General features: G+C 41.4%; 1 protein-coding gene across 1 annotated transcript in view; it reads left to right on the forward strand.

Moving 5' to 3' along the window:
• Positions 1 to 27,927, forward strand: part of SMARCAL1 (SWI/SNF related, matrix associated, actin dependent regulator of chromatin, subfamily a like 1) — a 62,391-nt gene that overhangs the window by 18,625 nt on the left and 15,839 nt on the right. The window contains exons 3-11 of the mRNA XM_061369959.1: positions 435 to 1,341; positions 2,082 to 2,132; positions 4,819 to 5,079; positions 6,254 to 6,304; positions 10,051 to 10,231; positions 11,179 to 11,329; positions 14,064 to 14,222; positions 16,545 to 16,610; positions 26,282 to 26,422. Of these exons, the coding sequence (XP_061225943.1) occupies positions 435 to 1,341; positions 2,082 to 2,132; positions 4,819 to 5,079; positions 6,254 to 6,304; positions 10,051 to 10,231; positions 11,179 to 11,329; positions 14,064 to 14,222; positions 16,545 to 16,610; positions 26,282 to 26,422 (1,968 nt within the window). The remainder of the gene's footprint in view (positions 1 to 434; positions 1,342 to 2,081; positions 2,133 to 4,818; positions 5,080 to 6,253; positions 6,305 to 10,050; positions 10,232 to 11,178; positions 11,330 to 14,063; positions 14,223 to 16,544; positions 16,611 to 26,281; positions 26,423 to 27,927) is intronic.

Consider the following 27,927-nt stretch of genomic DNA (forward strand, 5'->3'; position numbering starts at 1 on the left):
CATCTTTGCTTTTAGGTATCAGAAATATGAAAAACTTCCACACAGGGCTGTACAGAAATTTATTGCTTTGCTTTCATCTCTTTGCAGGGCTGGTCCTGCAGTGCAGGGTGTCCCAGTGCCTTGGCTGTTTTACCAGTTCTTGCTGGGATTTGTAGGGAAGCATGCTCAGAACTGTAGCAGAATAGGGATTTTCTCCTTTTTCTATATGTTTATCTATGTGGAACTGACAAAGCCCCAGCAGTGGCTGTCAGGATCTGCTTGCTGATAACGGCTCAGCATTGGTCTGACAGCTTTGTTGTACTACTGGGTTTTTGTGTAGGATCAGTTACAGTAATAATTGCTAATAATACTTAGTTATCAATACAATAACCATTTTTGTGGGGAGCACAGTTGAAACTTTGAAACTTCCTGTCTCTTTTTACTGTCTTTTACAGGCACATGTGACTGTGGTTAATTCCTGGTGCAGTTTTGATTCAAATTTATTGCTTAAATTGTTGAAGATGTTCCTTACAGAGGAACAAAAGAGAAGAATTGAAGAGAACCGCCAGTTGGCTTTGGCTAGGAGAGCAGAGAGGTTGGCAGCCCACAGAGGTGGGCACGTGGGGGTTGCTGGACCTCACGTGAAAGAGCAGAGTCCAGGCCATCAGGGAAGCTTGAAGGAAGAGAACAATCATGTCAGATTCATTAGCCAGCACAAACAGAATCCAAACAGTCCCGTGGAGCAGAAGAGCAGTCTTCAGAAAGATTATAATCAGTACACTGCAAACCAACAGATGGCTGGTTCACATGGAGAGCAACAAAAGAATTGTTCACAGAACTCGGAACAAGCAAGTGGCATTAAGCCTACAACGATTGCAAATTCTCTGAGTTATTCCCATAAACATTACGTGGATACTGATGGTCAGGAACATGGACAACAAGCTTTAATTAATCTTGGTACATTCCAGCAGCCCAAATGCTACACAGCTTTCAAAACCCCTACGGAATCATCTCATCCCAGATTACTTGATTACAGGCACCCTGATGGTAGTAAAGATTTACAGAGTCAGAAAAAATCTGCCATAAAATATGTTACACCACCAAGCAGTGCCAACCCGAGTGATACAGAAATGCTGATAAACACAAGGAGACCAAAGGAAAGAGAAGGAGAAGGAGGTAGGATGCAGAAGCTGACCAGCTGTATCAGTGCAGGCTCTACCTTTGAAGCTGCCTCTTGCAAGAAAGGAAATAGTGTTACAAGAGGAAAATGCGTGAAATATGGGGAAGACCGATTTCAGGTTGAAATAGGATATAATGCTGAACTTATTGCAGTGTTTAAGAAGATACCAAGCAAAAGCTATGGTAAGAATTGGTTGTTTGCTGTTATCTGATGTCCCTGCCCATGGCAGGGGGATTTGAACTATAGATGATCTTAAGGTCCTTTCCAACCTTAACTATGATCTCCATTTACGTGCGACTGAAGTTTCAGCATCTGCTGGAACTGTAGTTGCTGTATGCTCTTAGAAGTGTAGCTATTGCTGGGGTAAAATATGTGGTATTAAATAGGGATTGGAAAAGTAAAGACAGCTGAAATTGGAAAGAAATTCTGGGCATATGTAGCTTGGGCTTGGATTTAGCCAAGAAGTTACAGGCCCTACTTCAGGAACAGTGCTCTAAGAAGTGTAGTGACTGCTTGGAGCCTTTGGGAGCGAAAGAAGTTATCATAAATTGTTGTGAGAAAATGGGTCACTACAGCTGAAGTTCAGAGTTGATGAGGTGATTCTGTTAACTGGGTTACTGAGAGCAGTGGAGTCTCCACCTTTTGGCTTGTTTCTGGGCTTTTCTCACTGTCTTTATTTGTTGTATTCCACTTTTGTTTCTCCCATGTGTTGCTGCTCCCTGTGAATGGCTTCTTGGTTTAGTATTGATATTCCCTATGGCTTTTTTTGGTGTCATGTATGTGTAAACTTGAGCATACTGTTTTTCAGATGTGTATAAAAAAAGCTTGCATGAGTAGCTTGAATTCTGTCTTACCTTGCATGAGTGTTTCACACCACTGTGTTTTTCCTGCTACACATGATTTGTATTCTGCCCTATTTTAGATCCTGATATGAAAAAATGGAATTTCAGCCTGAAAGATTACAGCAGTTTCAGTAAGTAAATGATAAATCCAAATCTTGACCCCCTTTCACTGTCTTCCATAATTATTACTTAGTTTTGTTATTGTCTGGAGTAACAAAACCAGTGCTACTCAAACTAATGCCTATCTCTTAGGCATCCAGCTCATAACATTTTTCTGACACTTTGTATTTGATTAGAAATAACTTGATTTTTCATATAATATGTGTAACTTTTTCTGATGTTGCTGAATTTTCCAGTGTTCAACAAGCCTGATCATAGGAAAAGTATCTATTATGCACATACTTCATACGAATCTGTATTGAGAACTGTGTTCTACTTGCTGATGCTTAATTTCTAGGTCTATTCGTGTACTTTCGTTCTAAAGAGCTCTTTTTATGTTTTATTTTTTTGAAAAAAAAGTAACCCCAAACCAAAAACCCCCAAACAAGCCACAGAGTAGACATATTTTCCTGTTAATTTGGGTGTCAGAAAAGGAAAAAGAGTAATTTCTTAGGGCTTTGAGTGAGCCTGAAAATGGATTTGCCTTTTTTTGGCATACCAAGTGTGGTCTTATCTTTTCTTTCTCTCCTGTCATTTTGTTCTGGGAAGATTGAGAGATGATAGAGACAAACACTTCAGGTAAGCTTTTCAAAAGCATATTATATTGAAGTGAGTGATAGATCACTGTTGATTTCAGTGGGAACAGAATTAGGCCCGAGTTGAGCACTTTGAAAAACCCAGAGTTGAGTGCTGGTATTTTAGCTTCCCATGTGGGTTGCCACACATTTATAATTTAAGTGCTGCTGGTTTGCTTGAAGTGTATCACGTACAGATGAGAGCAGAGTCTCTGCACCAAGGAGCTTGCAAGAGAAGAGGATGTTTTTTAGAAATGGGGGGTTTTCCTTAAAGCTATCAAATATGAGTTCTTTCTGGAAAGTTCACGTTGACAAGAGAATACAGTATCTGATCATCATTGGGCAATGATATCAGGAGAAAAATACCCTGAAAAAAGGGAACTGACTTAAAAGGGCCTTGGTTTGAAGACTTGCAAGTGTAAATAGAATTATTTTAAAGGTTCCTACAGTTAATTTTGTTCTTCTGAATAGTGTTATCCTGTACTACATTTATTTCTTTGTACTATAAATAATTAAACATGCAGTCAAACTTAGAAAACAATGTTGGTTTGATTTTGTGGGGGGTTTTTTTGTTTTTTTTTTTTTTTTACAATTCCAGTATTTGTTGTAGAGGTGAGATCTAACTATGTAATGCTACATCACGTCTAAAATCTTTTGCTTGATGCAGTGGGAGTAGAAAGTATAAATTGGTGGCTTCCTAGTCCTCCACTTTAAAAGTTGGTTTCACTTTAATTTTTACATTTTTTTCTTTGGAGTATAAATCTCAAATGCTTGAGTTTATTCTGAAAATGAGTTATTATTCTAAAATAAAGTTGAATTAAGTCCAAATGGTTTATTTATTTATTTCTGATTAGGAAGAAAGTGTCTGAATTTATTTCTTCCTCTTTCCCTTTTCAAATACTAACACTGAACTTAGATTTTGTATGTTTTTGTTTCATATCAGTAAGCTGGACTATTTAAAAATAAGCAGAATGGATCATGATGTGCAGCTTAATGCTGAAATGACTGGATTTGTGCTAAAAAGCTACCTGATAGGAAGGTTGCTTCTCTCTACAAATACATGTGCTTAGGGGGCCCCTTGCTTTTGAGTCTAATGGACTAGAGATGTTAATGAATCTTTGTTTTACTGTAGTACCTATGAGTTGGAGTCTTGGGATGAATTTCATGATTTGATGCTGTAAAAATATAAGAAAAGAATTATTCTTAACCATCACAGTTTGGCTGTAATAATAAAGACAACATATGTGTGTAGATTGGCAGAGGAGCACAGGGAGAAGTGGAAAGTTTACTAGTGTGGGTAATTGTGGTTTCAGGCTAACAGTTGTAAAATGCTGTGTCCCCTCTCTGCCCATGCCACAGCATCATGACAGAGGTGGTTGCTAGTCAGCAGTAAGATTGGAGGGCAGATGGTTGTGGGGAAGTAAAAGTCTAAGACACAGTAGAATAAAGGGTTATGGACTTAAATTGTAATGAAAGAGCCTGGGGGTTTGGACTAGATTCCTTCCTGATACCCTTCCTAAAGGATTGTGAACATACAGCAGCCCTCCTAGATGAGGTTGCATATCAGACACTGACATGAGGCAGGAGGCAAATATTTTTAGGTCTTTCTCCTGTGCTGTTTGCAGAAGTAACCTTCCATCTTTTAAGGCACACGCTATTGATCACTGTGCCCCTATCCCTGTGACTTCATAAGTGAAAATGCTGTGTGGCTGTGAGTAATTTACTGCTCATGTAAATCTGCAGATTGCTTCCCCTGCCCTAATAAGCCACATTTTTGGAATTGCCTATAGGGAGCCTAATACAGTGACAGTGCTGGACAGGCCCTTGTTCACCTAGTGTCACATATGCCTTCTGCCCCTGCTGTATTCTCTATGGAAAAATCCCATCAACCTGCTCCTCCAGGTCATCACTCTCTCTAGTCCTTAGCCCTGTGAGTGAAAGCAGGGAATTGTCATGCCTTTTAAACTTGAAGGTACATGATTTGTTTGTCATCCTCCTGTCCTGTATCTTCCCAAACCATCTTTAGTTCATCAGTGTTCTTTGTTATTAATTCTTTTCTCTGTATCTCGTGTTTTCTCCCTAGTGGAAACAGCAAATCAACTTTCGTCAGTAATTCTGGCACCACTGGAAGGAGAAAATGCAGTTGGCTCGGCATCAGGCTCTTGTTTTGCTGGCAATAGGATTGATGTGAAATCCCTCTTGAAGATGTGTAAGAACTGGAAGAAAACCTCAGCCTGTGTCAAAGGGAAGTGTGTGCTGATCTCTCGCTTGCGGTTTGAGGTTGATATTGGATATTCTGCAGAAGTAATTGGAGTGTTCAAGCAAATGCGTTCCAGAAATTATGGTAAGTCTGTTGTTTCTGCTTTATTCTAATTACATTGTTTGGGCTGCTTTTGGAATGCTGTGAACATTTCAGAGGAGAGATTATAAGAGTACATCCTTCTAAAAGAACATAAGAGGTTGTGCTTTGGTGAAGATTTTGAGCTCCCGTAGTTATGGCATAGTGATACATCTGTGTTCTGCACTCCATGGCAGAACATGTACTCTTCTGGGCCAAAGTGATACTTCAGGACTCAGCACAATTATATTTACTGTTGAAGTTGGGTGTGCTGATAATTTGCCAGAAGTATGAAGACCATGCATAAGTTCTTGTCTTTATCATCAGATGCAGTTTGACATTCCTGTATTTCTTTTTTTTCTGTGATGTATAATGACTGCGAGTGCCTGAGCAGATCCAGTTTACCAGCAGCTTTACTGATGTTTCTGGGGCAAGTGGAACTGTAGAGTGCTTCTCTCTTGGCATTCAGATTTCAATGGGAAATACCGTTTTTTTCCACTTGTAATGTGGGAATTGAGGCACAGAGTAATGAGATGACATGTGCCGTGTCACAGGAGGTCAGTGACAGCATGGGGAGCAAACCCTGGGGCTCTTGTTTGGGCAGGACCCCAGCTGGCTCATTGTGTCTTTAGCTGACTGAATTCACTCTGCCTTCCCTGGAACTTGTAGGCAGATGCTGCGCAGGCACAAACCTGCCAGACAAGTCTTCAGGTTACATTTTGGGTATTGATGAGTTGGTTAATGTCCTCTGTACCATCCTGAGCGCATCCTTTGTAAGATACAGAGGTAAAATTGAAAGCAGTGGTGTTACTGACGGAAGCTAAAATTTGTTGGTTGACAAATAAGACCCTTCACAGATATTCTTCATCCTTTCTTGCAGTGAAAAGAAAGTGGTTGCCAAAATCCTTGGGCAGGTGGGTTTTTTGCAAAGGTTCGTTAGGCGAGCTGGCCTTCGCTTGCTCTGATGATACCACCACTTCTAGATGTGTACTCATACTTTTAGTTGTACTTCAAACTGCTTAATGTAAAAGTAAACAGAGGAGAATTGATTGCTGGATAAGTAAAAATTCTTTTAAAGCAGTTCTGAAACGCAGAGGATATAGCTGGATAGCCATGTTCTTAGGGACAGAGAATTCAGTCTTTTAAAAAAGACTTATGACAGTGTTTGTAACTATTGCAGATACCAACACCAAAAAGTGGAATTTCCTGCTGGAGGACTACCCCAGACTAAGTGAGTAGCTGCATTTTCCTGGCTAGGGCTATTTTCTGGGGAGGCAAATTAATCCTAACTTCATTTCTCAGGCTAAGCCTTTTCACTGTGGGGAGATAATTTGCTAACGAACTGTGAAGCAGGTGTCTTCCTGTTTTATCAGACATTTATACTGTTTGTCCAGACTCAAAATTTTATAAATGTGTGTTATTCATGGCAGTCCTTTAGGGAACCATTGGGAAGATGGATCTGTTTTGTCAGATTCTGCACTGAATTCCTGTGCTGTTTTTTAGAGCTCATGGATGTATTTGCTGTCACAAAGTTAGCTCTACTTGAACTAAGGAGGTGCAGGAAAATGGATTCCTCTGTTCACATTTGCCAAATTTGAAGAGGTCAGTGTGGTGGCTGCCAAGCCTTCCTGTCCTTACAGAAATTCTGTCTTACTCTTTTTAGCTGTACTGTCCTTAGCCTCAGTGCCAGCCCGCATTACTCCCATTTATGCGTATATCAATTCATAAACTGGCACAGGCACCCCTTGCTTAGAAAAAAAAACACAGGCTGTCTTACTTCCAGTTCTTTAAGCACTTTGCACGGTATTGTGCTATTTCATTTCACAGCACATTTTGTGTTTCAGGTCAGAGTGCTAGATTTTCAAGTGAAATAATTTCTGTAACAACCAGCTCATCCACAGTTACAAGTCTAGTTGCTGCCTGGCTGATTTTGTTCAGCCTCCTATGTTACAGCTGGTAGTAATGGCTTTGGAGGCAGCACACAACTGTTATGTTTTTAATTGATGCACAAGGCAGGTTAGGATTCAGATTGCTTCCATAGCTGAGTTGATTCTAAGCAAATAAGAAGAGCTGCTTGTTTCTCTTGCAGAAGTGTGCAGATCTGATTGAAGCAGAGGCCTTCATCTTGAAGAAGTGTTTCATATTTCATATTTCATAGAAATCCAAATTTATTTGAAGCCAGTTGATGGATGCTTAAAAGGAAGCTTAGCAAAAAAATCTTTTTAAAAAAGCATTGTATTTTCCCCTGCACGTGGATCTAAGCACATAGTGTTGCTGCAATGTTCATTTCTTGATCGAAGTTGACCATTAGACTCCTGCCTTTATGCATCTGTGTAATGCTGGTGAAACTGACTCACTGATCTAAAATGAAGAGCTGTGGTTTGTTGTGTTTTGTTGATTTTTTGTTTGTTTGGTTTTTTTATAATGGATGACACTTTGAGGAATAATGCAGTCTCAGCAGCATGCTCCTACTACATCTGCTTCTTAGTTTATGTTTAGTTACGTTTACGGAGTGCTTTGAGATGAATAGCATTATGCAAGTCCTAAGTATAATTATTATATATCAACCCAGTTGACCTTCTGTGTTTGACTTGGTACTTGTGTGAAGCTGTGTGGCTGTGGAATTTGATTGGGGTAAGCTTCAGGCAGATAATAAGAAAGGTTCTCCACATGTCACACTTTCTAAGTGTAACAGCCGAAATACTGTTGCTCAGAGGAGTTTTCCTCTAGCATGAGCTCCTGCATCCACAGGATACTGAAGTGTGTTTAATAATTGAATATCTGCATGCTCCTATGATGCATGTAATGCAGGGCCTTGTAGGAATGCCAGATCTTGAAAACATGTGGGTGTGTTTTGGTGGAGGCTATTGGGAAACTCCAGGATGGGATGCTGACAGACCCTGATTTTGTGAGAGCTGCCCATCTCTCACAATTTGCTGTAAGTGCCTTTTTTATGTCCATAGGGCCTGATCCTGTAGCACGTGGTAGGCAGTATGAACAAAACCATCATCTCCCAGTCTGTCACTCTCTCAGCCATGCTGGCTGATAGTTGTATACATAAACATCATGTGAAGTATTCAGAATCCTACAGGTTTGAGGAAGGAAAAAAAAATGAAATTTCTTGCAGGGTGTAATTTGTGAGGGCATTTGAGGCTTCTGGCACATGCCTTTTTGAGGAACAGCATTTGCTTTCTGCCTGTTTGTTTACCTACATCAAAATAAAAGATTTTTTTTAAAGGCTGGTTGCCATTTCCAGCAGAGAGATCTGTTTGCTGGTAACTGTGGAGGTTAATGTCTCTGCCTAGTTGCTCAGTCATCTTTATGTAAAGGTCACTTCAGTAAAAAATGTCTGTGGGATGAATCATGCTGGTGGCAGATACATCTTAATCACTCTCCCAGCTCATGTACAGAACAATAGCAACAGAATTATCAGTGAGCAAATTGTAGCAATTATGCTAACACACAGCTCAGTCTGTGAGTGTAATAACAAGCTTGTGCTGCACTTTGGGTGGAGAGAATTCCTGCTATTGAGGAAGTATAAAATAAATTGGAGAGTTTAAAAAGTTTGGTTGTTGCCCAACCACAAATGGAAATCTTTTCATATGGATATTTCTTGGAACTGCTTTCCCCTTTCATATGGCAGGGCTCCATCCTGCTGCTTTCCTCTTGGAGATAGCTGAAATACAAATACTTAACTGGATTTAGGAGGTGCATTTACTGCTGGTATAGTGAATGCTTGTTTCAGTTATTTTTGCAAAGAGTTGTTTTATGTCTTTCTGACTTCATACACAAACCAACCTGCAGTGAAGGACCTGTGCACATGTATTTGGATTCCTAGTGTAGAACTGTCTCGTATTTCTCAGTCAGTGGTCAGAGATTGATTGCTAAACATGTTTTCCTCATCCCAAATCACTGCATGTTTTAAACTGGTATTTGTTTTCATAAAAATCTGTTGTTGGATTAATAAGAAATACTTTTACCTTTCTGGGGTGGGATGTAGGTGGCTGGAGGGGACTGAAATAAGGTTGTCTAGAAGGAGAGTTGCTCTGATGCTCTGCTTGTTGTGATGCATGGGTTGAAAAGATGAAGGCCCAAGGTCTTTGCATAATGGGGGCTGGGGATCTCTTTAGTTTGATTGGGAAGGCTTTATGCTGTAGATAAAACTGAGAGGCTCCATGGCTGAAACAACAGTGGTGGTGAGGGACTCAAGTGACTGCCTATGGGCTGGTTCTGGCTTGCAAGCTACTCCAGTCCAAGAGAGCAGCAGTGGATAATAGCTCAGCAGGGAGTTGCTGTTGGTACTCTGTCCCTGAAGGATGGCTGTCAAAGTACTGCTAATGGTGGTACAGGAGCAGTTTTTCTGAGTCTTGAGGTGCTTCCTGTTTTCTTACCCAAATGTGGTAAAAGAGGGGTCATAAAGTGGAGACAGAGCCCAACCTGTGTGAATTTGAGAAGAGAGTTTTCAAAGCTGAAGTTGTATGATATTCTTTAGGTAACTGTGTCTCGGGTCACTCCTGATCACTCAGAGACAGTGGAGACCTCACGTGTTTAATGCATAATCCCAAGGTCAGGATAAAGATGCCCCTGCCTTCTAGGCTTCAGGAGCTCTTTTGTTCAAATCAATACTTTTATTTATGACTATAGTGTGCCCTAAGCTGCACTCAGTGTGAATAATCCAGCTCCAGCTGTATTAGTAGCAATCATCTCTGAATGATGGCATCAGACTCGGGGTTGTTTTGTGTTTTTCTTATAAAGAAGTCTAAATATGAGGGGAGGAGATGTGATTCATCATGTGGCTCTGAAATAGACTTAGGGAAGAGGCCAGGTCAACATCTGTGCATGATGCAGTACTTTCTTGAGCTGTTTCAGGGTAGGAAATAATATTGTTAATGAGGCTGAGAGTGTTCCCTAACATCCATAATGTAAGTTGTGTGTATGTTGCCCCTTTCTGATAATAAAATGCTCTGTTCTTTGCAGTGGAAGTGTTACAGAGCCTTGTGTCAGTAGAAGTGGAGCCACTGCCAGAGGCAGTGATACAGGCCTTTGCTGCTCAAATACAGAAAACTACATCACAGACAGACGTTCCTGATGCTGACCTTTCAGTAGTGGACTCCAAAATCGTGAAGAGCCTCATGCCCTTTCAACGGGAAGGTGTGAAGTATGTCCTTTTTGCATGCTATTAAGAGCTAGTCCTTGCCTAGAATTGTGTACTCCATATTGGTACCCAGACTGCATCCCCTTCTATGGAGGGTTCAGCATTACCTCAGAGTCTTGGGCTGTTATGCTCTGTTGCTCAGGGCTCTTAGTTATTTGGTGTGGTATGGTTTGTTTTGTTGGGGTGTTGTTGTGGATTTTTTTTGAGTGGCACATCTATTCTGTTTGTACCTAAAATTCTTTATCACGAGTCATTTTGCTAGTCTCATAAAATTGTTCAAATGATACATTTCTGATCTCCCTCTGGTGAATCAGTGTGTGCCGAATTGTCATATGATTTTTTTATAAGTTCATCGGTTTTTGTTTGGTTTTGTTGTGGGTTTTTTTCCAAGTACATCTCTTGTTGTTTTTTGAATAATAACTGCACATGGGAAAGTGCCAGCAAATGGGACCCAGGCACTGGAAGATTTCAAGTGGCTAATTGTATGTAGAGATAAACTTTTAAATGGCCCTGTCACCATCACATATGGTCATTAGTTGTTGATTTCAGGATACAATCCATGAAAGCCTGTATTTACTGGTGTTAAAAGGGTGCTGTTATTAATATTTTCTTAGCTCAGCCAGGATGAGCTCTGGGACAGAATATGAGTAGTATCGTGGAAAGAATGTGCTTTAAGTAACTGTAGGTTTTGAGTACTCATGAAATCAAAGTCTCTAAAGATGGGTTGAACCACTGCTGAGGAGCTTTCAGCTCCTTTTTTGAAAGGTTTGTGAGACTTGCTCACTTGTGTTAAGACTAAGGGAAGAGCTCCAGGTTTACTGAAGAACCCAGATCACTTCCAGGTGATCCACATTATAAGCTTGGTGGCGAGTTGTGCTCATCTTGGCTGCCATGATGCATAGTAATCCAGTTCTTGACTCTTACTTAATTCCCCTCTCTCTTTTCCCCAGCTTTGCAATTTTAAGAAACGGACGTTTACTAATTGCGGATGACATGGGCTTGGGCAAGACTGTTCAGGCGATCTGCATTGCTGCATATTACCAGAAGGAATGGCCTTTGCTGGTGGTGACTCCTTCTTCTGTGAGGTTTACATGGGCAGAGGTACCATGAGCTTGAGTGTGCTCAGGTGGCTGTTAGAGAGCATGTGTGGTGGTTGTGCTGTGCTGCACTCTGTATAAGTTAAAATTTTAAAAATACGTGTGTTAAGGGGGGGAGAGGGGAATTGCATGGCACTGACTGTATGGTATACACATATTTGATTTTATTGGCTGATTTTCGTTTTGTGGTCCAGATGATCTGCTGGAAAGAAGGACATGTAGAGAAAGTATCTCCCTGACCCTCTGTTAACTTAGAGCCAGCTGACTTGCAGGAGCAAATGCGGTTGTTCTACTCATCAGTGCCAAAGACAGCAATTGCATTCAAGCAATTCTCTGTTGTAGAGAATTCTTCAAGTCCTTCATAGCAATATTTGCCAGTTCCTTGGCTGGAATAGAAGCCCAGATGCTGGGATTCTCCACTTTGTTGAAGAGGTTCTATTCTCATCAACATTAAGTGTCTGTCATAATATCTTTTGGCTTGTCCACTGTGTGCTGCTGACTCCTCTGAGTCCTTTATTAACTATCAGAAGCCCAAGAAAGCTTGCATAGTTGGGAAATGTATCTTGAAATAAATCCTTGTAATGACTTTTAGACTGAGACTGTTGAGTTGCCATAGGATAGCGAGATGTTCACTGTGGGAGAAAAAGGTGAGCCAGAGGTTCTAGGTCAGTAATTTCATGCATGAGCAAGAGGGGGTGGGAGTTTAGCTTTCCCTGGAATGTTGCATTGATGAGAAGCGTATTGATTGGGATTTGCTGGTTTTGTGCTGTAGCTGGTTGTTAGAGTATCTTAGTGTTTGTTTTTATGTCCAGTAGTGCAACAAAATGTTGGGCAACAGGAAAATTGTTTTCTGAACAAAGAAGTGATGCTTACCATGTTTGATATTTCAAAGGCTTGTAGACCTCTGGGTCAACATGTAAATTCAAGGCTTCTGTGGGATACCTACTGGTAACAATCTGGGCCCTGGTTTCCTGAAGTACTGGGCACCCACCAGCTAAACTGTGGTGTCCTTCAAGAGAGTTAAGCAATATGAGGTGGGGTGGGTTTTTTTTTTTCCTTCTGTGAGTGCTTCCTTCCCCTACTCCCAGGATGCTGTTGTAGGAGATGTTTCGTTAGGATGTTTGCTTTAGAATGAGTTGTGTTGCATTGTGTGAATGTAAAAAGTGCAAGTCTAATTAAAGTGTGTCACAGTAGAAGACGGTGCAGTTCATTATTGTCTACTCTGTCCATTGTTGTACACCTGTGTTTTACTATAATAGTAGAAAGTTTTGTGGTGCCTCTGGAGCTGAATTGCCAAAAATTGTCTTAATTTCAGAGTTGTTAGCATTTTATTTTGGCTTTCTGGGCTCAGGCCACTGGGAGCCTCTGTGTTCAAAGCGCCATAGGAAGCTGGCAGGACAATGTCAGGTACTCTGGATGAGAAGTACTGCAGCCATACACATTTGGAGTTTGGCAACGGAACTTGAATAATTAATGTTCAGAGCAATTTCAAAGTACTTCTTGTTGACAGAGGTCAACATCAAGTAATAAATACAGGGTCACTTTTATGGTGTGAGCTAGTCGTGTGCCTTCATAAAAGGAGAGGGCAGTACAGCTAGGAGCTTTCATATACTTCCCTGTTGCTGCTGCATTGTGTTTAAGTTTTGGCTTAGTGTTAGTCACATAGTTTTTGGTTGGGATCTAACTTTGTCCACTTGTTGGCCCATTTTTTTGTTGTGGTGCTTGTCATAAGTGGTGAAGGATAGTTAATTGTTAGTTTCTCACATACTGAGAAATGTGAGAAGCTCACATTTAACTCCTCTGGCTGCTGCATGTGGTTACTGAACAGAGGAGAAGAATGATACCTGGGGGAGTTCCACAAGTGAAGGGCCTAGAGGCAGAGATGCCATTTCTCATCACCACTTGGATACATTTTCCTAAAGAGAAGCAGATCCTGATTGCTGAAGCCGTAGCCTTTCTCTGCAGAGCAACATCAGCAGAACTAAAATGATGCAGAGAGGTTGGTGTCAATTGGGACACAATAACAAGGGAAATGGTGGGTGCTCAGTAGCTAACAGATGGGTTTGGGGGAGGATATCTTGCTCTGGTGTGTGGAGCACTTCAAGAGGTTGATTTGAATGACACATGTATTTCAGCTGCTATCATAGAGCAGCTGGTGTGTTGTCAACTTGACCTTTTCATTTTGTTTGTTTGTTTGGAGTATTTTTTTATAGATGCTTTAAGAAGGAGAGGTAGTGGATGATTTTTGTCGATCTGGATGAGTTGTACTTCATCCTCACTGTGGAGTAAACATTGCTATAGTGAGAGATGTTTACCTCTTAAAAGTTTGTGCTTCACAGCCTGAGTTTGCTGTTTGGTGGGAAAACTGAACTTCCCTGTTAGTAGTTGTCACTATCTCTGGCTCTGAGCGAAACAGGTAACACTGTCAGAAGGTTATGCAAATTTCTATTACAGATCAGATTTTGGTTTTCAATAAGAGGGAAGAATAGAGCATGTTTGAGCCTTCCTAGCTATGGAAGATAGATTTGGCCTTATAGTTTTGTTCTTTATCTTCCCACTACTAGGGTTGTTTCCTTGGAGAGACTGTTTAGCCTTACTGTGCTCCAAGTTGATGTCTAGTGGTGGGTGGGGTGGCTCCATGTTCTAAGCATTTCTAAGAATGCTTTGTGAAGCGCTTTGAGATCCTGACAGAGAACATAAGCACCAAAACACAATGAATTGCTTTCCTCTTCCTTCAGGCATTTCACAGGTGGCTTCCATCCTTGAGTCCAGGTAGCACCAATGTCATAGTGACTGGCAAAGACAACCTAACAGCAGGCTTGATCAACATTGTCAGCTTTGACCTCCTCAGCAAGATGGACAAGCAACTTCAGAGCACTTTCCAAGTAGTTATTATTGTAAGTGGTACACTAAAATTTTGAAGTTAATTGTATGCTGCAAATGGGGTGACCTTTGTGTTGTACAGTGGAGAAATGCAAAGCAGGTGTTATTTAAGACTGAAACTGACTCATAATTGGGGCTGCGATCATAGCTGTCTTCATGAGTAGAAGTAGGAGGTTTCCCTGAAACCTTTCAAGATAACTAGTGGAGTTATTCATTTATGATTTCTGAAGCTGTGTTTTCTCTTTTACTTGTTATGGTGCCCCTCTGATTACAGTGTGTTTGGGCATGTCCTCTGCTGGAGAGAATGGTAGTTAATATGGTGCTTCAATACAGTAGTCTTGGAATTGTATCTTTTAAGGGGATTGGACTTCAGGGTGGTATTAGTGTTTATCTGGTAAACCAGATAATGTCTCAACATCAAGTATGTGGATAAAGCATAAAAATACCCCACCCTTTGCTTGTGTTCCACTGACAGTCTGTATTAAGTCTTCTTTGATCACTTGTATAATTTCTTTTGTAAAGTACTTTAAATTTAACCTTTTATAGAGTGTCGTGGTTTAAACCCAGCCAGACAGCTTGTGCACTCACTCCCAGTGAGTGGTGCTGGGCTGGAAGCAGTCGAGGCCCGTGTCCTCCCCCGGGGGCTCCCCCCCTTCCCCGCTCCCGGAGAGATGGGGAGGAGAATCAAAAGAATGCAACTCCCATGGGTTGAGATAAGAACAATCCAGCAACGAATGTACAACACAAATCACCACTGCTACCACCAACGACAACAATGATAAGAGAAAATAGCAAGGGGAAAGAATACAATACCACTCATCGAAAAACGAGTCTGACTCAGAAGGCCCCTGTACTTCCGGGTAACTCCCAGTTACCACGTGCTGTGGTATGGAATACCTCTTTGGTCAGTTTGGGTCAGGTGTCCTGTCTCTGCTTCCTCCCGGCTTCCTCTCCTCCTTGGCAGAGCATGAGGCTCACAAAGTCACTGGCCAAACCAAAACATTGTTACCAGCTCTGTTCCCAGCCAGAAAGTCAAAACACAGCACTGCACCAGCTACCAAAGAGAAAAAATGACTGCTACTGCTAAACCCAGGACATAAGAGTCATGATAAAGTGCAGTTTTCTAGATTTCTGTTACTAGAAACTCAAAACATCTAGTGTTTCAAATCCAGCTTGGATCAATAGAGACCAAAAGTGTATCTCTAGCTTAGTGTGAGTGTTTGATGTTCTCAGTCTAGTTTTCAGCACACATATGCACCTGTCCCTAAGATCATGACAATTAGAATGTAATAATCCTTTTGTTTCTCATCATCAAAAGGGAATGTGGGAATTGATGGAGTTCTCTGGAGATCAAACTACTTATGGGGAAATTGATTCCCTCCCCCCTCCATTTTTATTTTTTCCCCTGCCCAGTCCCTGACAAGCTATTCTGTCAGGGTGGAAATGTGAATTGTTACTTTCATATGGTGGTGCTTGGAGTGAAGGGTCTTGGGCTCTAGGACTACTGCCCTGAAACCATGAGATGGCATATGTTCTTTCTGTGTTCAGATTTGGAACCTGTATATATTTTTACAGATGAGAGTAGACTTAATGAGTGCTGAGCTTCCCTGCTTTTTCTCACAGTCTTCTTTTGACGTCTGGGAACATTAATGTAGCTTATTTGTTAATCAGAAGGGAGAAGGCAGTGCCTGAGAGGCTAACCAGTTGTGTTGTCTTTTCATGCATGGTCACGTGCTCATCCACAAGTGTAAAGATGAGAATGTACCCTTAGAGGTCACCCAGTACTTTTTGTGTCTAAGTTCTGTCTTGCTACAGCAGTAGAAATGAAGACTGTCTCAAGTAGGAGGTTGTTAATCCACCTGGTGAGCCCTATCAGCAGAACAGTTGGATCCTAAATAGATTCTTTTTTTTTCGCCCTCATCATTTTCATTAACCCCTTACTTAGGGAAGTGGCACTGTATAGGCCTCCTATATTTTCTGCATTTAAAGGACACACAGGGGCAAATGAGTATTGGTGGTAGAAATAATGTTCTTGTTTCTCCTTCCCTCTCCAGCCCCCTCTCCTCACTTGTATCTGGTCATTTGAGATTCATAGCCTTAAGGTTTGATTTCTGTGCTGTTTGCTTGCCACTGTGGGTTTGAATGTAGGAAAGTCTGTTATTCCCCATGCTGTCTTTTCACTTAGGATTTGATATGGCTATCCCAGGGCTTGAAATATCCTCTGGGATGATAGGCTTGAAATATTAGGTAGCAGAGATTACTGGGAATTTCTCCTGTAGCCTGCAGTTGGACTATGGCTCAGAACTGTCTTCACTTTTGTGCTTGTTTCGTTTCAGGATGAATCGCATTTCCTAAGGAACATAAAAACTGCACGATGCCGGGCTGCCATGCCTCTACTCAAGGTGCGTGTTCTGGGTGCTAAGCCTCTAGCAGCTAAGGTCAGGCTCCCAAAGCAGTGGTTGCTCCAGTTACCAGGTTTAGGAGCCAGCAGATTAATTCTGTTGCGCAAGTGGAAATCCAGGTAGTGGTGTAGATCCCAGAGCAGAATTTGTCTCTGGCTTAGTCACTTGTTTCCATACAAATGTTAGATAGTAAAACCTAACAAAAGAACTTCAGAAGTACTGCCGCTGATGAGTTTTATGGTGATGGGAAAAAGGGAATATCTTACTGGATGGGAAAACTTCCTGGATGTGTTCAGGGAGAGCAGAAAGAATAGTAGTATCAGTGTAGCTTGTTTAATAATCACTAACGGTTACTTCTTGACGCACAAATTGCTGCTGTATATCAAAGTGACATTACATAGGTTTGTTGCTTGGCTTTGGTTTAGGGCTTTACTCTGTTCCTGCAAGCATTCAGTGAATTTGTGTGGCTGGGGTTCAGGAGCACTCCTGCTGGTTAAACGTACAGAGCTAGTAGGAAATGGCAAAATGTGGGGTTAGCAAGACAAGTGGCCCACATGGAAGGAGGCAATATTCAATTATGCAGTAACAGGAGAAATGTAAGTTTTCATGTCTACCTGTTGTCCTGGGATCAAAGACTCAAAAATCTCCCTGGTAGCCTTTAGCAGATTAAAGTTACCAGTACTTTTAGATACTAAAGAGTATTAGAACATGTACATTAGACCAAGGAAAATGCAGTTCCTCTTCAGCAGTTATCAGCAAGTGTGTATAAAGAGATTTGATCTGTGATGGCTTTATTGCAACCTACTTTTATATGAAAGATTCTTAATGGCAAGCTGAAGGTGGTTGTCCTTGAATAGCTTCATTGTTCCCTTTAAAGGCCTGACTCTTCTCTTGGCTTTCAAATCACTTCAGGTTTGTAACATCTGGAAACTTAAGTAGGAAGTCCAATTTTATGAACAGTTTGAATTACAATAATTAGAGTATATATCTGAAAACGGTGGAAAATAACCTAATTGGAGGAAATTCCTCATGGAGGAAAATTCATCTCTTTACAAAATCCTCAAAAAGTGGTCTCATCCTTTCCTACTTGTAGCTTTGTAAGGATCAGCTTGTCAAAATTATTTGCAGGCTAAAAGATATGAGAATGAAAGATGGTAGCTTTTAGGCAGAGGTTAATTGCCTTTATGCACTTACTGAGAACTTACCATTTTATGCTGCCACATCACTGGTCTTAAAGAATTGAGAACTGGTGCTTCTGGATTTCAGTGTTCTCTAAGCATAAGATTTTTGTGTTCATATCATGTATTATCTCACCTGTAAACAGCATACAGCACCAGGTAGTTTGAGGTAGATGTTTAGGTAAATTTTATTCTGCTTGCTGACTATAACTTCTAAAGTGAGTATTTGCTGTAATAGCTACTCTTTTGCCCTCCTTGTTTTCCAACACAGGTGTTTTCTTTAAATAAAGTCCCTTTGGCAGCTTTATCTTCAAGTATTAGTGAGTGATGCTGTGTTCAGCATGTCACAGCTATTGGCACAGCATGTCACAGCAGTGCTTTCGTATTTGAATGACTGCCAAAATATGAGGCATTTTCATCACTTGAATACTAGTTTTAACAACCGTACTGTGTCATCTTTTTAGTAAATAGTCAATGAGGTAAAAATTGAGTATTTTTAGTATTTTACGTGGCGCTTTGAGATTATTAAATAAAAGACATTGATAAACATGGAAACATGCTGCTGGGAGAGAATATTCTTGCTCTTGCCTTCTTTAGGTTAAAAGGATTAGAGCAGTACTGGGGCCCTTGGAAGAGACCAAGAAAACATGCATTCATAGGTCACCCCTTGATAGGTATGCAACTCCTAGCACCTCAGTCTCTAGCTTAAGGTGACAGTGTGAAGCCATGCCAGTGCTGCAACCAAAGCTGCTGGAGCCAACTCGTGCATTGTCTACCTTCTGAGCATTGCCACAAGCATTGCCATTTCTAACTGTTGTTAGCATTATACTACTTTAAACTTTCTGAAATTGCCATAGTTGTTTATATCTCCAACAAAGTTCCCAACATCCTCATCCATGTAAGCTTAGGTTTGGCCTGAATTTTGGGGCCAGAGAAGGAAAGAAACTCAACACCTAAGAAATGTGATTCTTGGTCCTTACATGCTACAGACACTTGAGTCCATAATGACACTGGACAGATCGAAGCTAAATTTTTTCTAACCCTGAAATGTTTCTGTTACTTCCATCCATACTTAATGGATTCTTTTCACCTTGATGGAATCTGCTCCTGTGACTTCTCCATTTGAATAATAAGTAACATATAAAAATTGTTGTGTTTAGGCAGAACTGCACAATAATCAAATCAATACATTAATAATAAAGATGACTTACCTTGAATATTAATTTTGAATCTGCCTTGTTAGCCAAGCTGAATCTCCACTTCTGAAATACTTAACCTATGGCTACAGCATTTAAAGCTTCATTTTAGTTTTAATATCTGACACTTACTGTTTTTCAAATTGAAGTGGTATTTTTAGTCAGTAAATAATTAATCTTTTTCTGCTTCCTTGCATATATAGAATCATAGAATAGTTAGGGTTGGAAAGGACCTTAAGATCATCAAGTTCCAACCCCCCTGCCATGGGCAGGGACACCTCGCTCTAAACCATATCACCCAAGGCTCGTCCAACCTGGCCTTGAACACTGCCAGGGATGGAGCATTCACAGCCTCTGTGGGCAATCTATTCCAGTGCCTCACCACCCTAACAGGAAAGAATTTCCTCCTTATATCCAATCTAAACTTGCCCTATTTAAGTTTTAACCCATTACCCCTCGTCCTATCACTACAGTCTGTAATGAAGAGTCCCTCCCCAGCATCCCTATAGGCCCCCTTCAGGTACTGGAAGGCTGTTATGAGTTCTCCATGCAGCTTGTCTTCTCCTGGCTGGAGCAGCTGGAATATCTCTACATTGCTCCGAGCATTTATTATGGGTGTGTTGAGATGGCATGATGCCCCCCTCCTCCAACACATCTAGTTTAAAGCCTCCTTGACCAGTCTGGCAAGCCTTCTACCAAAACTGCTCTTCCCCTTCTTTTATCAGACCAGCTCCACCATCTCCCGCTAGACCTGACCTACAAACTTGGGTCCCATGTTCATGACACCCAAACCCCTGACTATGACACCACCCTTTTAACCATTTATTAACCTGGCTAATCCTCCTAGCTTTTTTTAGGTCCTCCCCTGTACCCTGGAGAATAGACGAAAAGACTATCTGAGCTCCAGAGCCCGTAACCACCTCTCCCAGGGCTCTGTAGTCCTTCTTTATGCTCCCCAGGCTACTACTATCTATATCCCTAGCACGCTCATGTATCACCAGAAGCAGGTAATAATCCGTGGGGCTTACTAGAGCAGGCAGCCTCTCTTCCACATCCCTGATCCATGCCCCTGGTAGGCAACGCACCTCCCTTAAGACCGGGTCAGGCCAACAGACGAGTGCTTCTGTCCCTTTCAAGGTAGAATCCCCTACTACTAAGACCCGCCACTTTTTCCTGGCAGCACCAGCAGAAATCTTCTTTACTAGTGCATCAGCCGGCTGTTTCTTGCACAAGTGAGTTTCCTCATGAGCCCCCTGCAGGACAGCAAAGTGGTTCTGCTTGGGGGCAACAGGTTTAGGAGGAAGTCCCTTGCTTTTAATTGTCCTTTTCCTCCTTTTTTTGGTTTTTTTTTTTTTTTTTGTCACCAATTCCCAGCTTCGCGGGTTAACAACCTCTTTCTTTCCTCATGAGCTACAGGGGAAGCTTGAGGACCCTGCACAGTTTGGGCTGGGAGCAAGCATTCCTTCTTCCTCTCAGCTACCCTGACATCTTGTAGCCTATTAATAGCTTCCTGCAGTTCAGCCACCTGCTGCCGGAGAACCTCCACCAGGGAGCACTGAGTGCAGCCCTGCCCATTGTGCACGTTTCCCTCACAGGACCAGTGCAGGCACTGTCTGCACCCCGAGCTCTGCGCTGCAGCCTCCCTTCTCATCGGCTCTGTCTGGGTGCCTACGCTGGCCACCACAAAGCTCCCAGACCAGGCCCTGGTCATACGGCGAGTGCTCACCATCCCGCTCGCCTGCCCGCACAAACTGCCTCGACCCGCTCTGTTTGCTACGCTCCTGGGCACTCGTGCTCCCTGGGACAGGTTTTTACCCAGTCAGGGCTGGCGCTGTTCCTCCTGGCTCTGTCCCTGGTGAGCCCCTGCTCGCGTCAGCTGAGCTGCCGGCTCCTGGGCAGGTGCTGTTGAGGACTTGAGGCTCCCTCGGTGGCTCTTGTCGCTCTGAGTTGAGGCTCCTGGGTGCTGATGTCCCCCGGCTCCGGTGTTCAAGGTGTCCTCTCTTGAGCTACTCACCTCAGCAATTCATATTACGCAGCATGTCCAGTATGGAATTATTAAGCAGAACCATGCATTAAATTTGTGGCCTAAGTTTGTCAGTTTGGAACTTACAGACATTTTTCTAGTATTGAAAAAACTTACAGACTCTGTGTGTGTGTGTGTGCGTGCGCGCGCACACAGTATTTGGTGTGTGTAGCATTCGGTGCTTTTGCGACATAGTTAGCTGCTACCCTGACAGAGATCTAGGACAGTTTGGCTTTGGACAGTGGGAAGTGTGACCAGAAAGACTTCTTTAGTGCACTTTTACAGTGGCTGGATGTATGCAGTAACCATTATCGATACTGGTAGCTTGCCATAGGTTGTCATTGGTTTGGACTAAGTATATAGACATGCTGTGCCAAATTTACTGTTATTGGTCAAAAATTTGAGAGGAACTAATAGTTAGAAAACCAATAAGCTAGGGTGAGCTGACTTAACAGCAATAAAATGTTTAGGCCTCATTTCTTATTCCCTTCACATTCCCAATGAATGTGAAAACTTGTGGGTGTGCAGACTTGTACAAGCGGGAGAATACTTTATCTGCCTACATGGAACCAGGTGGCAGAGTTTGTACACAGTCTGTGTGCATCCCTGCAAAATTACGGAGGTGGATGGATTGAAAGCCGTAGTAGAAAAGAGTCCTTTGATGTTTTGGCATGTGGCAAAAATCCTGCTTTCAAGCTCAGCCAGCATTCACACTGGCCAGTTTGTGCCGGCAGCTGTGTGAGATCTCTCCCCAGCTTCAGCATCTCTCATGGTACTTAAGAGAGCTGGAAGTTGCTGTATTCAAAGTGGTCCTTTTGTCTTGTTTCCACACTTCAAAGTGAGAATAGCTTCATGCTACTGGCTTTGGTTAGGCTTTGGTTGAGTTGCCTAAGTCCTGACCATGCCTGGCTTGTCCCTGCCCCTTATCCAGAGCTGTGGCAATCAGTAATAGGACTTACTTGTCACCTTGCTGGTTTCTTTACTGTCATGACTGGGACTAAGGTCTCCTGGGTATAGTGACAATATTGGTTGTTCCGTCACCTCTACCATGCATCTCAGAGGCAGAAAGTATCATGGTGTTACGCCTTTTTTAAACATGTTATTTTTGCCTTCCAAGATTAGACTGGCCCAGAGAAATGAACATAGGAGAGGGAGTATATTTGCTACCAGTGTCCATAATACAACAAAGCCACAGGGGCATAGATGAAGAAGAAACAGCAAAACAAGTTTTTCACTGATCAGTGATGGGATTTCTCAGGGACTGGAGTGAAAAGGATTCTACATCCTTCAACCAGCTGAAGTGCTGCATGATCATTCTTCTTCTGTAATTGCATGGGGTACTGCAACGTAGTGGAAATTGGGTAAGGTCCCAGTGGAACATGGGTAAGTTTCTTGGAAGCGTGTCAGTAAATTCTTGGTGAACTGGGTTGGAAACAGAAATAAAAAGTATCTAATCAAAGATTTCAGTGGCATAAAATGGTCTTAAGTCATCTTGTGCTCTTTATGGGCTTTGTTCCACAATATTTAGGTTATATTACTAATGTGATTGTTCCCATTGAGCTGCTGTTCAGGTTAATAGCATGATGCACATCCTCATGTTTGCAGGGTTAAAGGTCTTTGTTTCTATTATGGAAGCCCAAATACATTGTGTGTCTGGAGTCTAATATTCTTTGTACTTGTTTTAATAAAGAAACACAAATAATAGAGGGCAATGGATCAATGCTGAAGGTAGAATGTGAGGAGGGACCACAAAAAATCTCCCTTTCCAGTGGGAAATAAATAGAAGCTGTCTTTAGGCATTACAAATCCGTATGGATTGGATAAGTAAGCCTTTGCTTGTTGTCATCTGCTGAGAGAAGGAACTTCATCTTGAAACTGGAGAATCCTCAAGGCTATGTCTTCACTTCTGCTGTTATGTTCCAATTTCCCTTTTTTTGTTGTTTGTTTGTTTTTTGTTTTTGCTTCAGTCGTAGCTGATTGTCACTCTTGGACACACATTGTCTTAGATGTTCACTTAAGAATAGGGAAAGGCATTTATATTTTTGTGAATACCCACTGGAATGGGTGTATTCATACATTATGAAATGTAGTGCTCTTTCTGTCTTACCCAAATACAGAAACAGACTCCCCAAAACAGCTGCAACACTTTCCCTTTATCAAATCTTCTATTCCATCAGGTGATTATTATAATATGGTCACTGTCAGATTATTTTATTTCACCAGGTAAGGTATCCTTATGCTAAACAGTTCAGAATGACAGAGTAAGCAAAAACTGGGGATACAAGTCAGACAGAATCAGCCACACTTACCTAAAAAAGTATGTCAGTCTGCTAGCATATGGCAGAGCTCATGCTATGGAAGTCATTTAACACAGGACAGCCATTGTAAGTTAACAAGGCTCTTTGCATGCTCAAATTATTTGTTTGTGGCATAACCCCTCCTCTTCACCTACTCCCCTTCGAATCAGTTGGGTGCAGGGTTTTGGACTCTCTGACTTTCAAAAATAACTTTTGTAAACGTCACAGCTGTAGAATTAATTCTTGCTGGTGTATTGTATGTGCAAGTGTAATGCTAAAAAGTCACAACTGTCTTAATGTAACTTAGTAAATGAGCTATAGACCGGGTCTCCACTAGTCAAGCTACTGTCAGAGTTCCCTTAAACACAAGAAAGTTTCCTTTTTCACAAGAAAGTAGTTCTAAGAACAGTCACAGAGACCCATAAGAGAGGAGTGCTTCTAGGGAAGATTTAATTTCATGCCTAAATGCTAATGAGCAACTAATGTTAGTTCTCTTATGTGGAAATATGTATCAATTGATTACAGATCTGGTTTTGCTAGAAAGTCCTTTCTGGTCCCTGCAATCTTATTTTCTGTGCTGCTGTTCCATATTACTCTTATAGACCTCCCAAGAAAGAGGATAAGCTCTCACTCTTGACAGCACAGAAGCTCCAGCAGGAAACAAGAATTAAGCAGTGATCAGCAGAGACTTCCCTGCGGGAGCAAATCTTTATTGGCATCTATTCAAAATGAGTTGCCACTAGAAAAGGAAATGTGAATCAAAACTGTTTCTTTCATCCAGACTTTAAGTAAGCCTTCAACACTTGGAAGCTTGTCTTCCTAAGGTTTTTTTTTTTTTTTAACTTCTTTCTTGGGCTCCTTCTGGCATGGATTTTAAAACTTAAAGGGACCCTTGGGATAAAGAATTGCATCACCTGTATTCCACACAATTTTCTGGAACTAATTTCTTTTAAGTTTTGTTGGTTTGGTTTTTCTTGCTATTTTTTACTTCTCAATTTGCTTCAAATGGTTAATTGTAGAAGATGTATCACAGCCCTTAGTAGGTGCTTGCAGTGGTTAGATGCGCTGTCTGTTCAGCAATAAGTTGTGCACTGCAAAGCTGCAGCTGGACAAGTTTAGAATTCAGATAACATGTAAATTCATCATTCTGTCTTTGGGTGCCTATCTAGGGATTGGGGAAGTAGTCCAATTGTTTTGACTACTGGGGGTTTAGTGTTCCAACCTTGTCTCATGCAGTTCCTAGGGAACACCCTCCAGAGAGGAGGAGTCTTGAGAATGGCGTAAAACCTTTTAACACAGTTGGGTTTATGTTGCAGTTAATATGTCCCTGGTCTGTTTGAGTGAAGGTTTCTTGCTGTAGCTTAAGATTGAGTTATTTTTAAATGAGCTATCTATAATTGCATGACCTTCATGTTGTCTTTCCCTTGTAGTAGTTTTCTGTTAGCCCAGAAAGAAAAAGTTTAATTTGGAGGTTTCTTGCACATGTGGGATTAGCTTCTCTTGTGTTTCAACAGGTTTCTCAGGATGGTGTCAGTTTACTCCTCAAAGGCTTCCTGCAAGGGATCACATATTGTCTAGGTTCTGCTCAGCTGCCTCCACTGTTACCTTTATTTCTAAAACTGACCTCATTTCTGTTTTACCACCGTGTTTCCTCATGGGATCTGGTACCTTTGGTCTTTAGGACTCCTCTGTCTTGTGCAAACTAACTCTTATGGTTGGACATATCCAAAGGTTTTACCTCTGCTTTTAGTAAGTTCAATAAATATCCTGCTTTTTTAAATGCTTATGTGAATTGTCTTATATGTTTATGGGAATTTATTGGGAGAAAGCAAGTCCCACTTTGACTACAACCTATATATAAATATCTGATATAGTCCTGAAGTTAATTTCCGGTAGCTGATCTGTGAGCTCCTTTTTTCTACCAGGTTTGGTTGGTGAGTGGATGAATCAGCTGAATAGATTTGGGTTGACTGGTAGATCTCAGTGAAATGATAAAAGAATTTAATTTTCTTTCATTTAAATGTGAATAAGCTGTTGGTACAGATGTCACTCAAGAATCTCTTTGTTATTTTAATGAACCTGCATTAAACCATGCAGGAAATTACAAGGCATGTGTAATTTAACTACTGTATGTGAATTTACAGCAGTAAAAATTCATAGCTCTCACCCAAGAACAGAATTACATAATAATGGAGGTATGAGGGTAGAAAGGCTTTTATGTCTATAGCTTAATTTTTTCATGTCTGTAGCGTCATCTTTTTGGAAGCACATACTTTAGATACAGGTTCCTTTCTGTGTCCCCTACAACACATGTTTTACAGTCTTCTTACATGATTCGTATTTATGAACTCATGTTCTACCATCCAGCCAGCTGTGCCTAGACTCACTGTGGCTGTCAGATTGGCATCTTCTGGTCCTGCTTCAGGCAGCATCTTTCTCTCCTTGCTAGTAGAATTTTAAAAGGAAAAAGAACTAAACGTAAGAAAAAAATCCTACTTCTCTGGATCTTTTCTGCTTTTATGAGGAAGACAATCTATTTGTGGCTTGCTGTGGCAGGCTTATTACAAGAGAATTTATTTTGGAGGTGAGGATGTACCTGAAAGGGTGTGTCACTTTCCTGTGACATCTGATGACAAATGAAATCTTGAGCCAGGCATAAGCTATTAACATGACTAGTGGGTAAGTGCAAATTCAGAAAGTAATGTCATAAAAATTGATGTCCCCTTCCCTTACAGCATATGGAGAATGAATCAAAACCAGTATGTTTTTTTCTTGCTTCCTGGAAGTTTTAAGCACTGTCCTTAAGTGTGTTCAGGCAGTGAAGGCTGCAAGTATCTGTGGATGGTGAAGCACTCCTCCATTTAGGGTGCTTGGGCCATGGCTGTGGGACTTTCTCTCAGGACTGGGGATGAGTACTTTGCAGGTTCTGCTTATATTGTAAGCTGTATGATGACAATATTCTATTTTGCTTTCCCAGGCTGCCAGGAGAGTGATCTTGCTTTCAGGAACCCCTGCCATGTCACGGCCTGCAGAGCTCTACACACAGATTGCAGCTGTCCAGCCAGCCTTCTTCCCACAGTTCCAGTCCTTTGGGCTACGCTATTGTGATGGCAGGAAGGTACTTCAGCAAACATCATCTTATTTTTTTCAAAATGTGGAGGCTTTTTCCTTCTGTCTCATGTTGCATCTTTTTTTTCAGAAAGTCTCACTGCATAGTAACAGTTTGAAAGCTCTAACATGAGAAGCTGTAGGTGCTGCTCCTGAGACATGGAGGCAGTAATGCTTCTTGTCAAAATCTGGCCTGAAAGTCACAGAAGTAAATAGCTTTAATAAATAAGTAAGCTGTAGCTGGAGAAAGGAGCCTATTCTAATGAGAACTTGCCCCTAAACCCCCAAGTGTGTGATCTGCTTTTGTGACTGTTCAACAAAGGCCTCAGTTGCTTGGGATTTTATATCTCCAGTTAAATCAGAAATGAAGACTTGTAGTTCATCCTTGTATTCTACCCTCTTCTACTTCAGGAAATAGATGTGATTCTCAGTCACAGTATCTTGACAATAAATTAACTTTAACACTGCCATATGTTCAGAGTGGTTTCAGCAGAGTTGTTGAGTCCAGTCACTGCAAGTTCTTGTCTTCACAGGAAGCCAGCATTTGCAGCCATGATGGCAGGTGTCTGCCTTGTTCCCAGTGTAAAGGCATCTTACCTGTGCTTGGATTTTCCATCTCTAGAGCTGCTGCATGTATTAAAAGACACACTGTTAAGAGCTCTTGCTGCAGCCTATTGTCCTTGAAGGCTCTGGGATCAGTTCTGTGCTGGCTGCATAGACACAAAAATGGGAACCAAAGTTCCCCTGCGTTCTGATTTAGAGCAAGAGCCCCCTAATCTGGCTTGCCCTTCAGCTCCTCCAGGGCAAGCATGTAGCAATTAGCATGTGGCACAGAATCATAGAGTCAGCTAGGTTGGAAAGACTTTTAAGATCATCAAGTCAACGGTTACCCCAGGCTTGACAGTCTGAACATGGACCTGTGATACGTGAACTTGCTTACTTTGCTTTGTTCTCAAATAGTCCATTTCACTTCTTGTGCCTCATTTTCTGTAAGACTAGGCAATAACTTTTAGCAGAGTGGCTGGAAATGACCATTTCAGTGCTCAAAAATATATACAGAAGAACTGAACATATCTAAACGTATATAATGAACTGGTATAAAAATTATTATAGCTATTTGTAGGGGTTTTGTGCTTGTTTTCTTTTCCCTGTTTGGGGAAACTAACATATGACAAGTTTTCTCAAGAAGATTTGTATTGCAGTCTCATGTAAAGTTCTGAAGTCCTCTTTTTCCTAGATCTGAATGCCCACTTTTACTTTCATAGCCCATGTAGTGCTCTTCCACATATGACCAAATATGCAAACTAGATGAGCAATTCATTGGCTTTGTTACTTGTATGCTGGTGCCATTAAAGTAAGGCTGATGAAAGTAAGGCTGTTAGAATGCAGAATCACAGGTGCAGAGCTTGAGTTCTGGAAGATTCAAGTTAGCAAAGCAGTGTTTTCCTGACAGGATAAGCTTATTCCATCCATAGTAGGAATCATACGAAGGGAGAGTGCCATGTCTTCTGCTGA

This window comes from Neopsephotus bourkii, unplaced genomic scaffold (genome assembly GCF_033783945.1).
Source record: "Neopsephotus bourkii isolate Nb327-2 ecotype Australia unplaced genomic scaffold, CSIRO-AGI_Nbou_v1 NB_1526, whole genome shotgun sequence".
NCBI lineage: Eukaryota > Metazoa > Chordata > Aves > Psittaciformes > Psittacidae > Neopsephotus > Neopsephotus bourkii.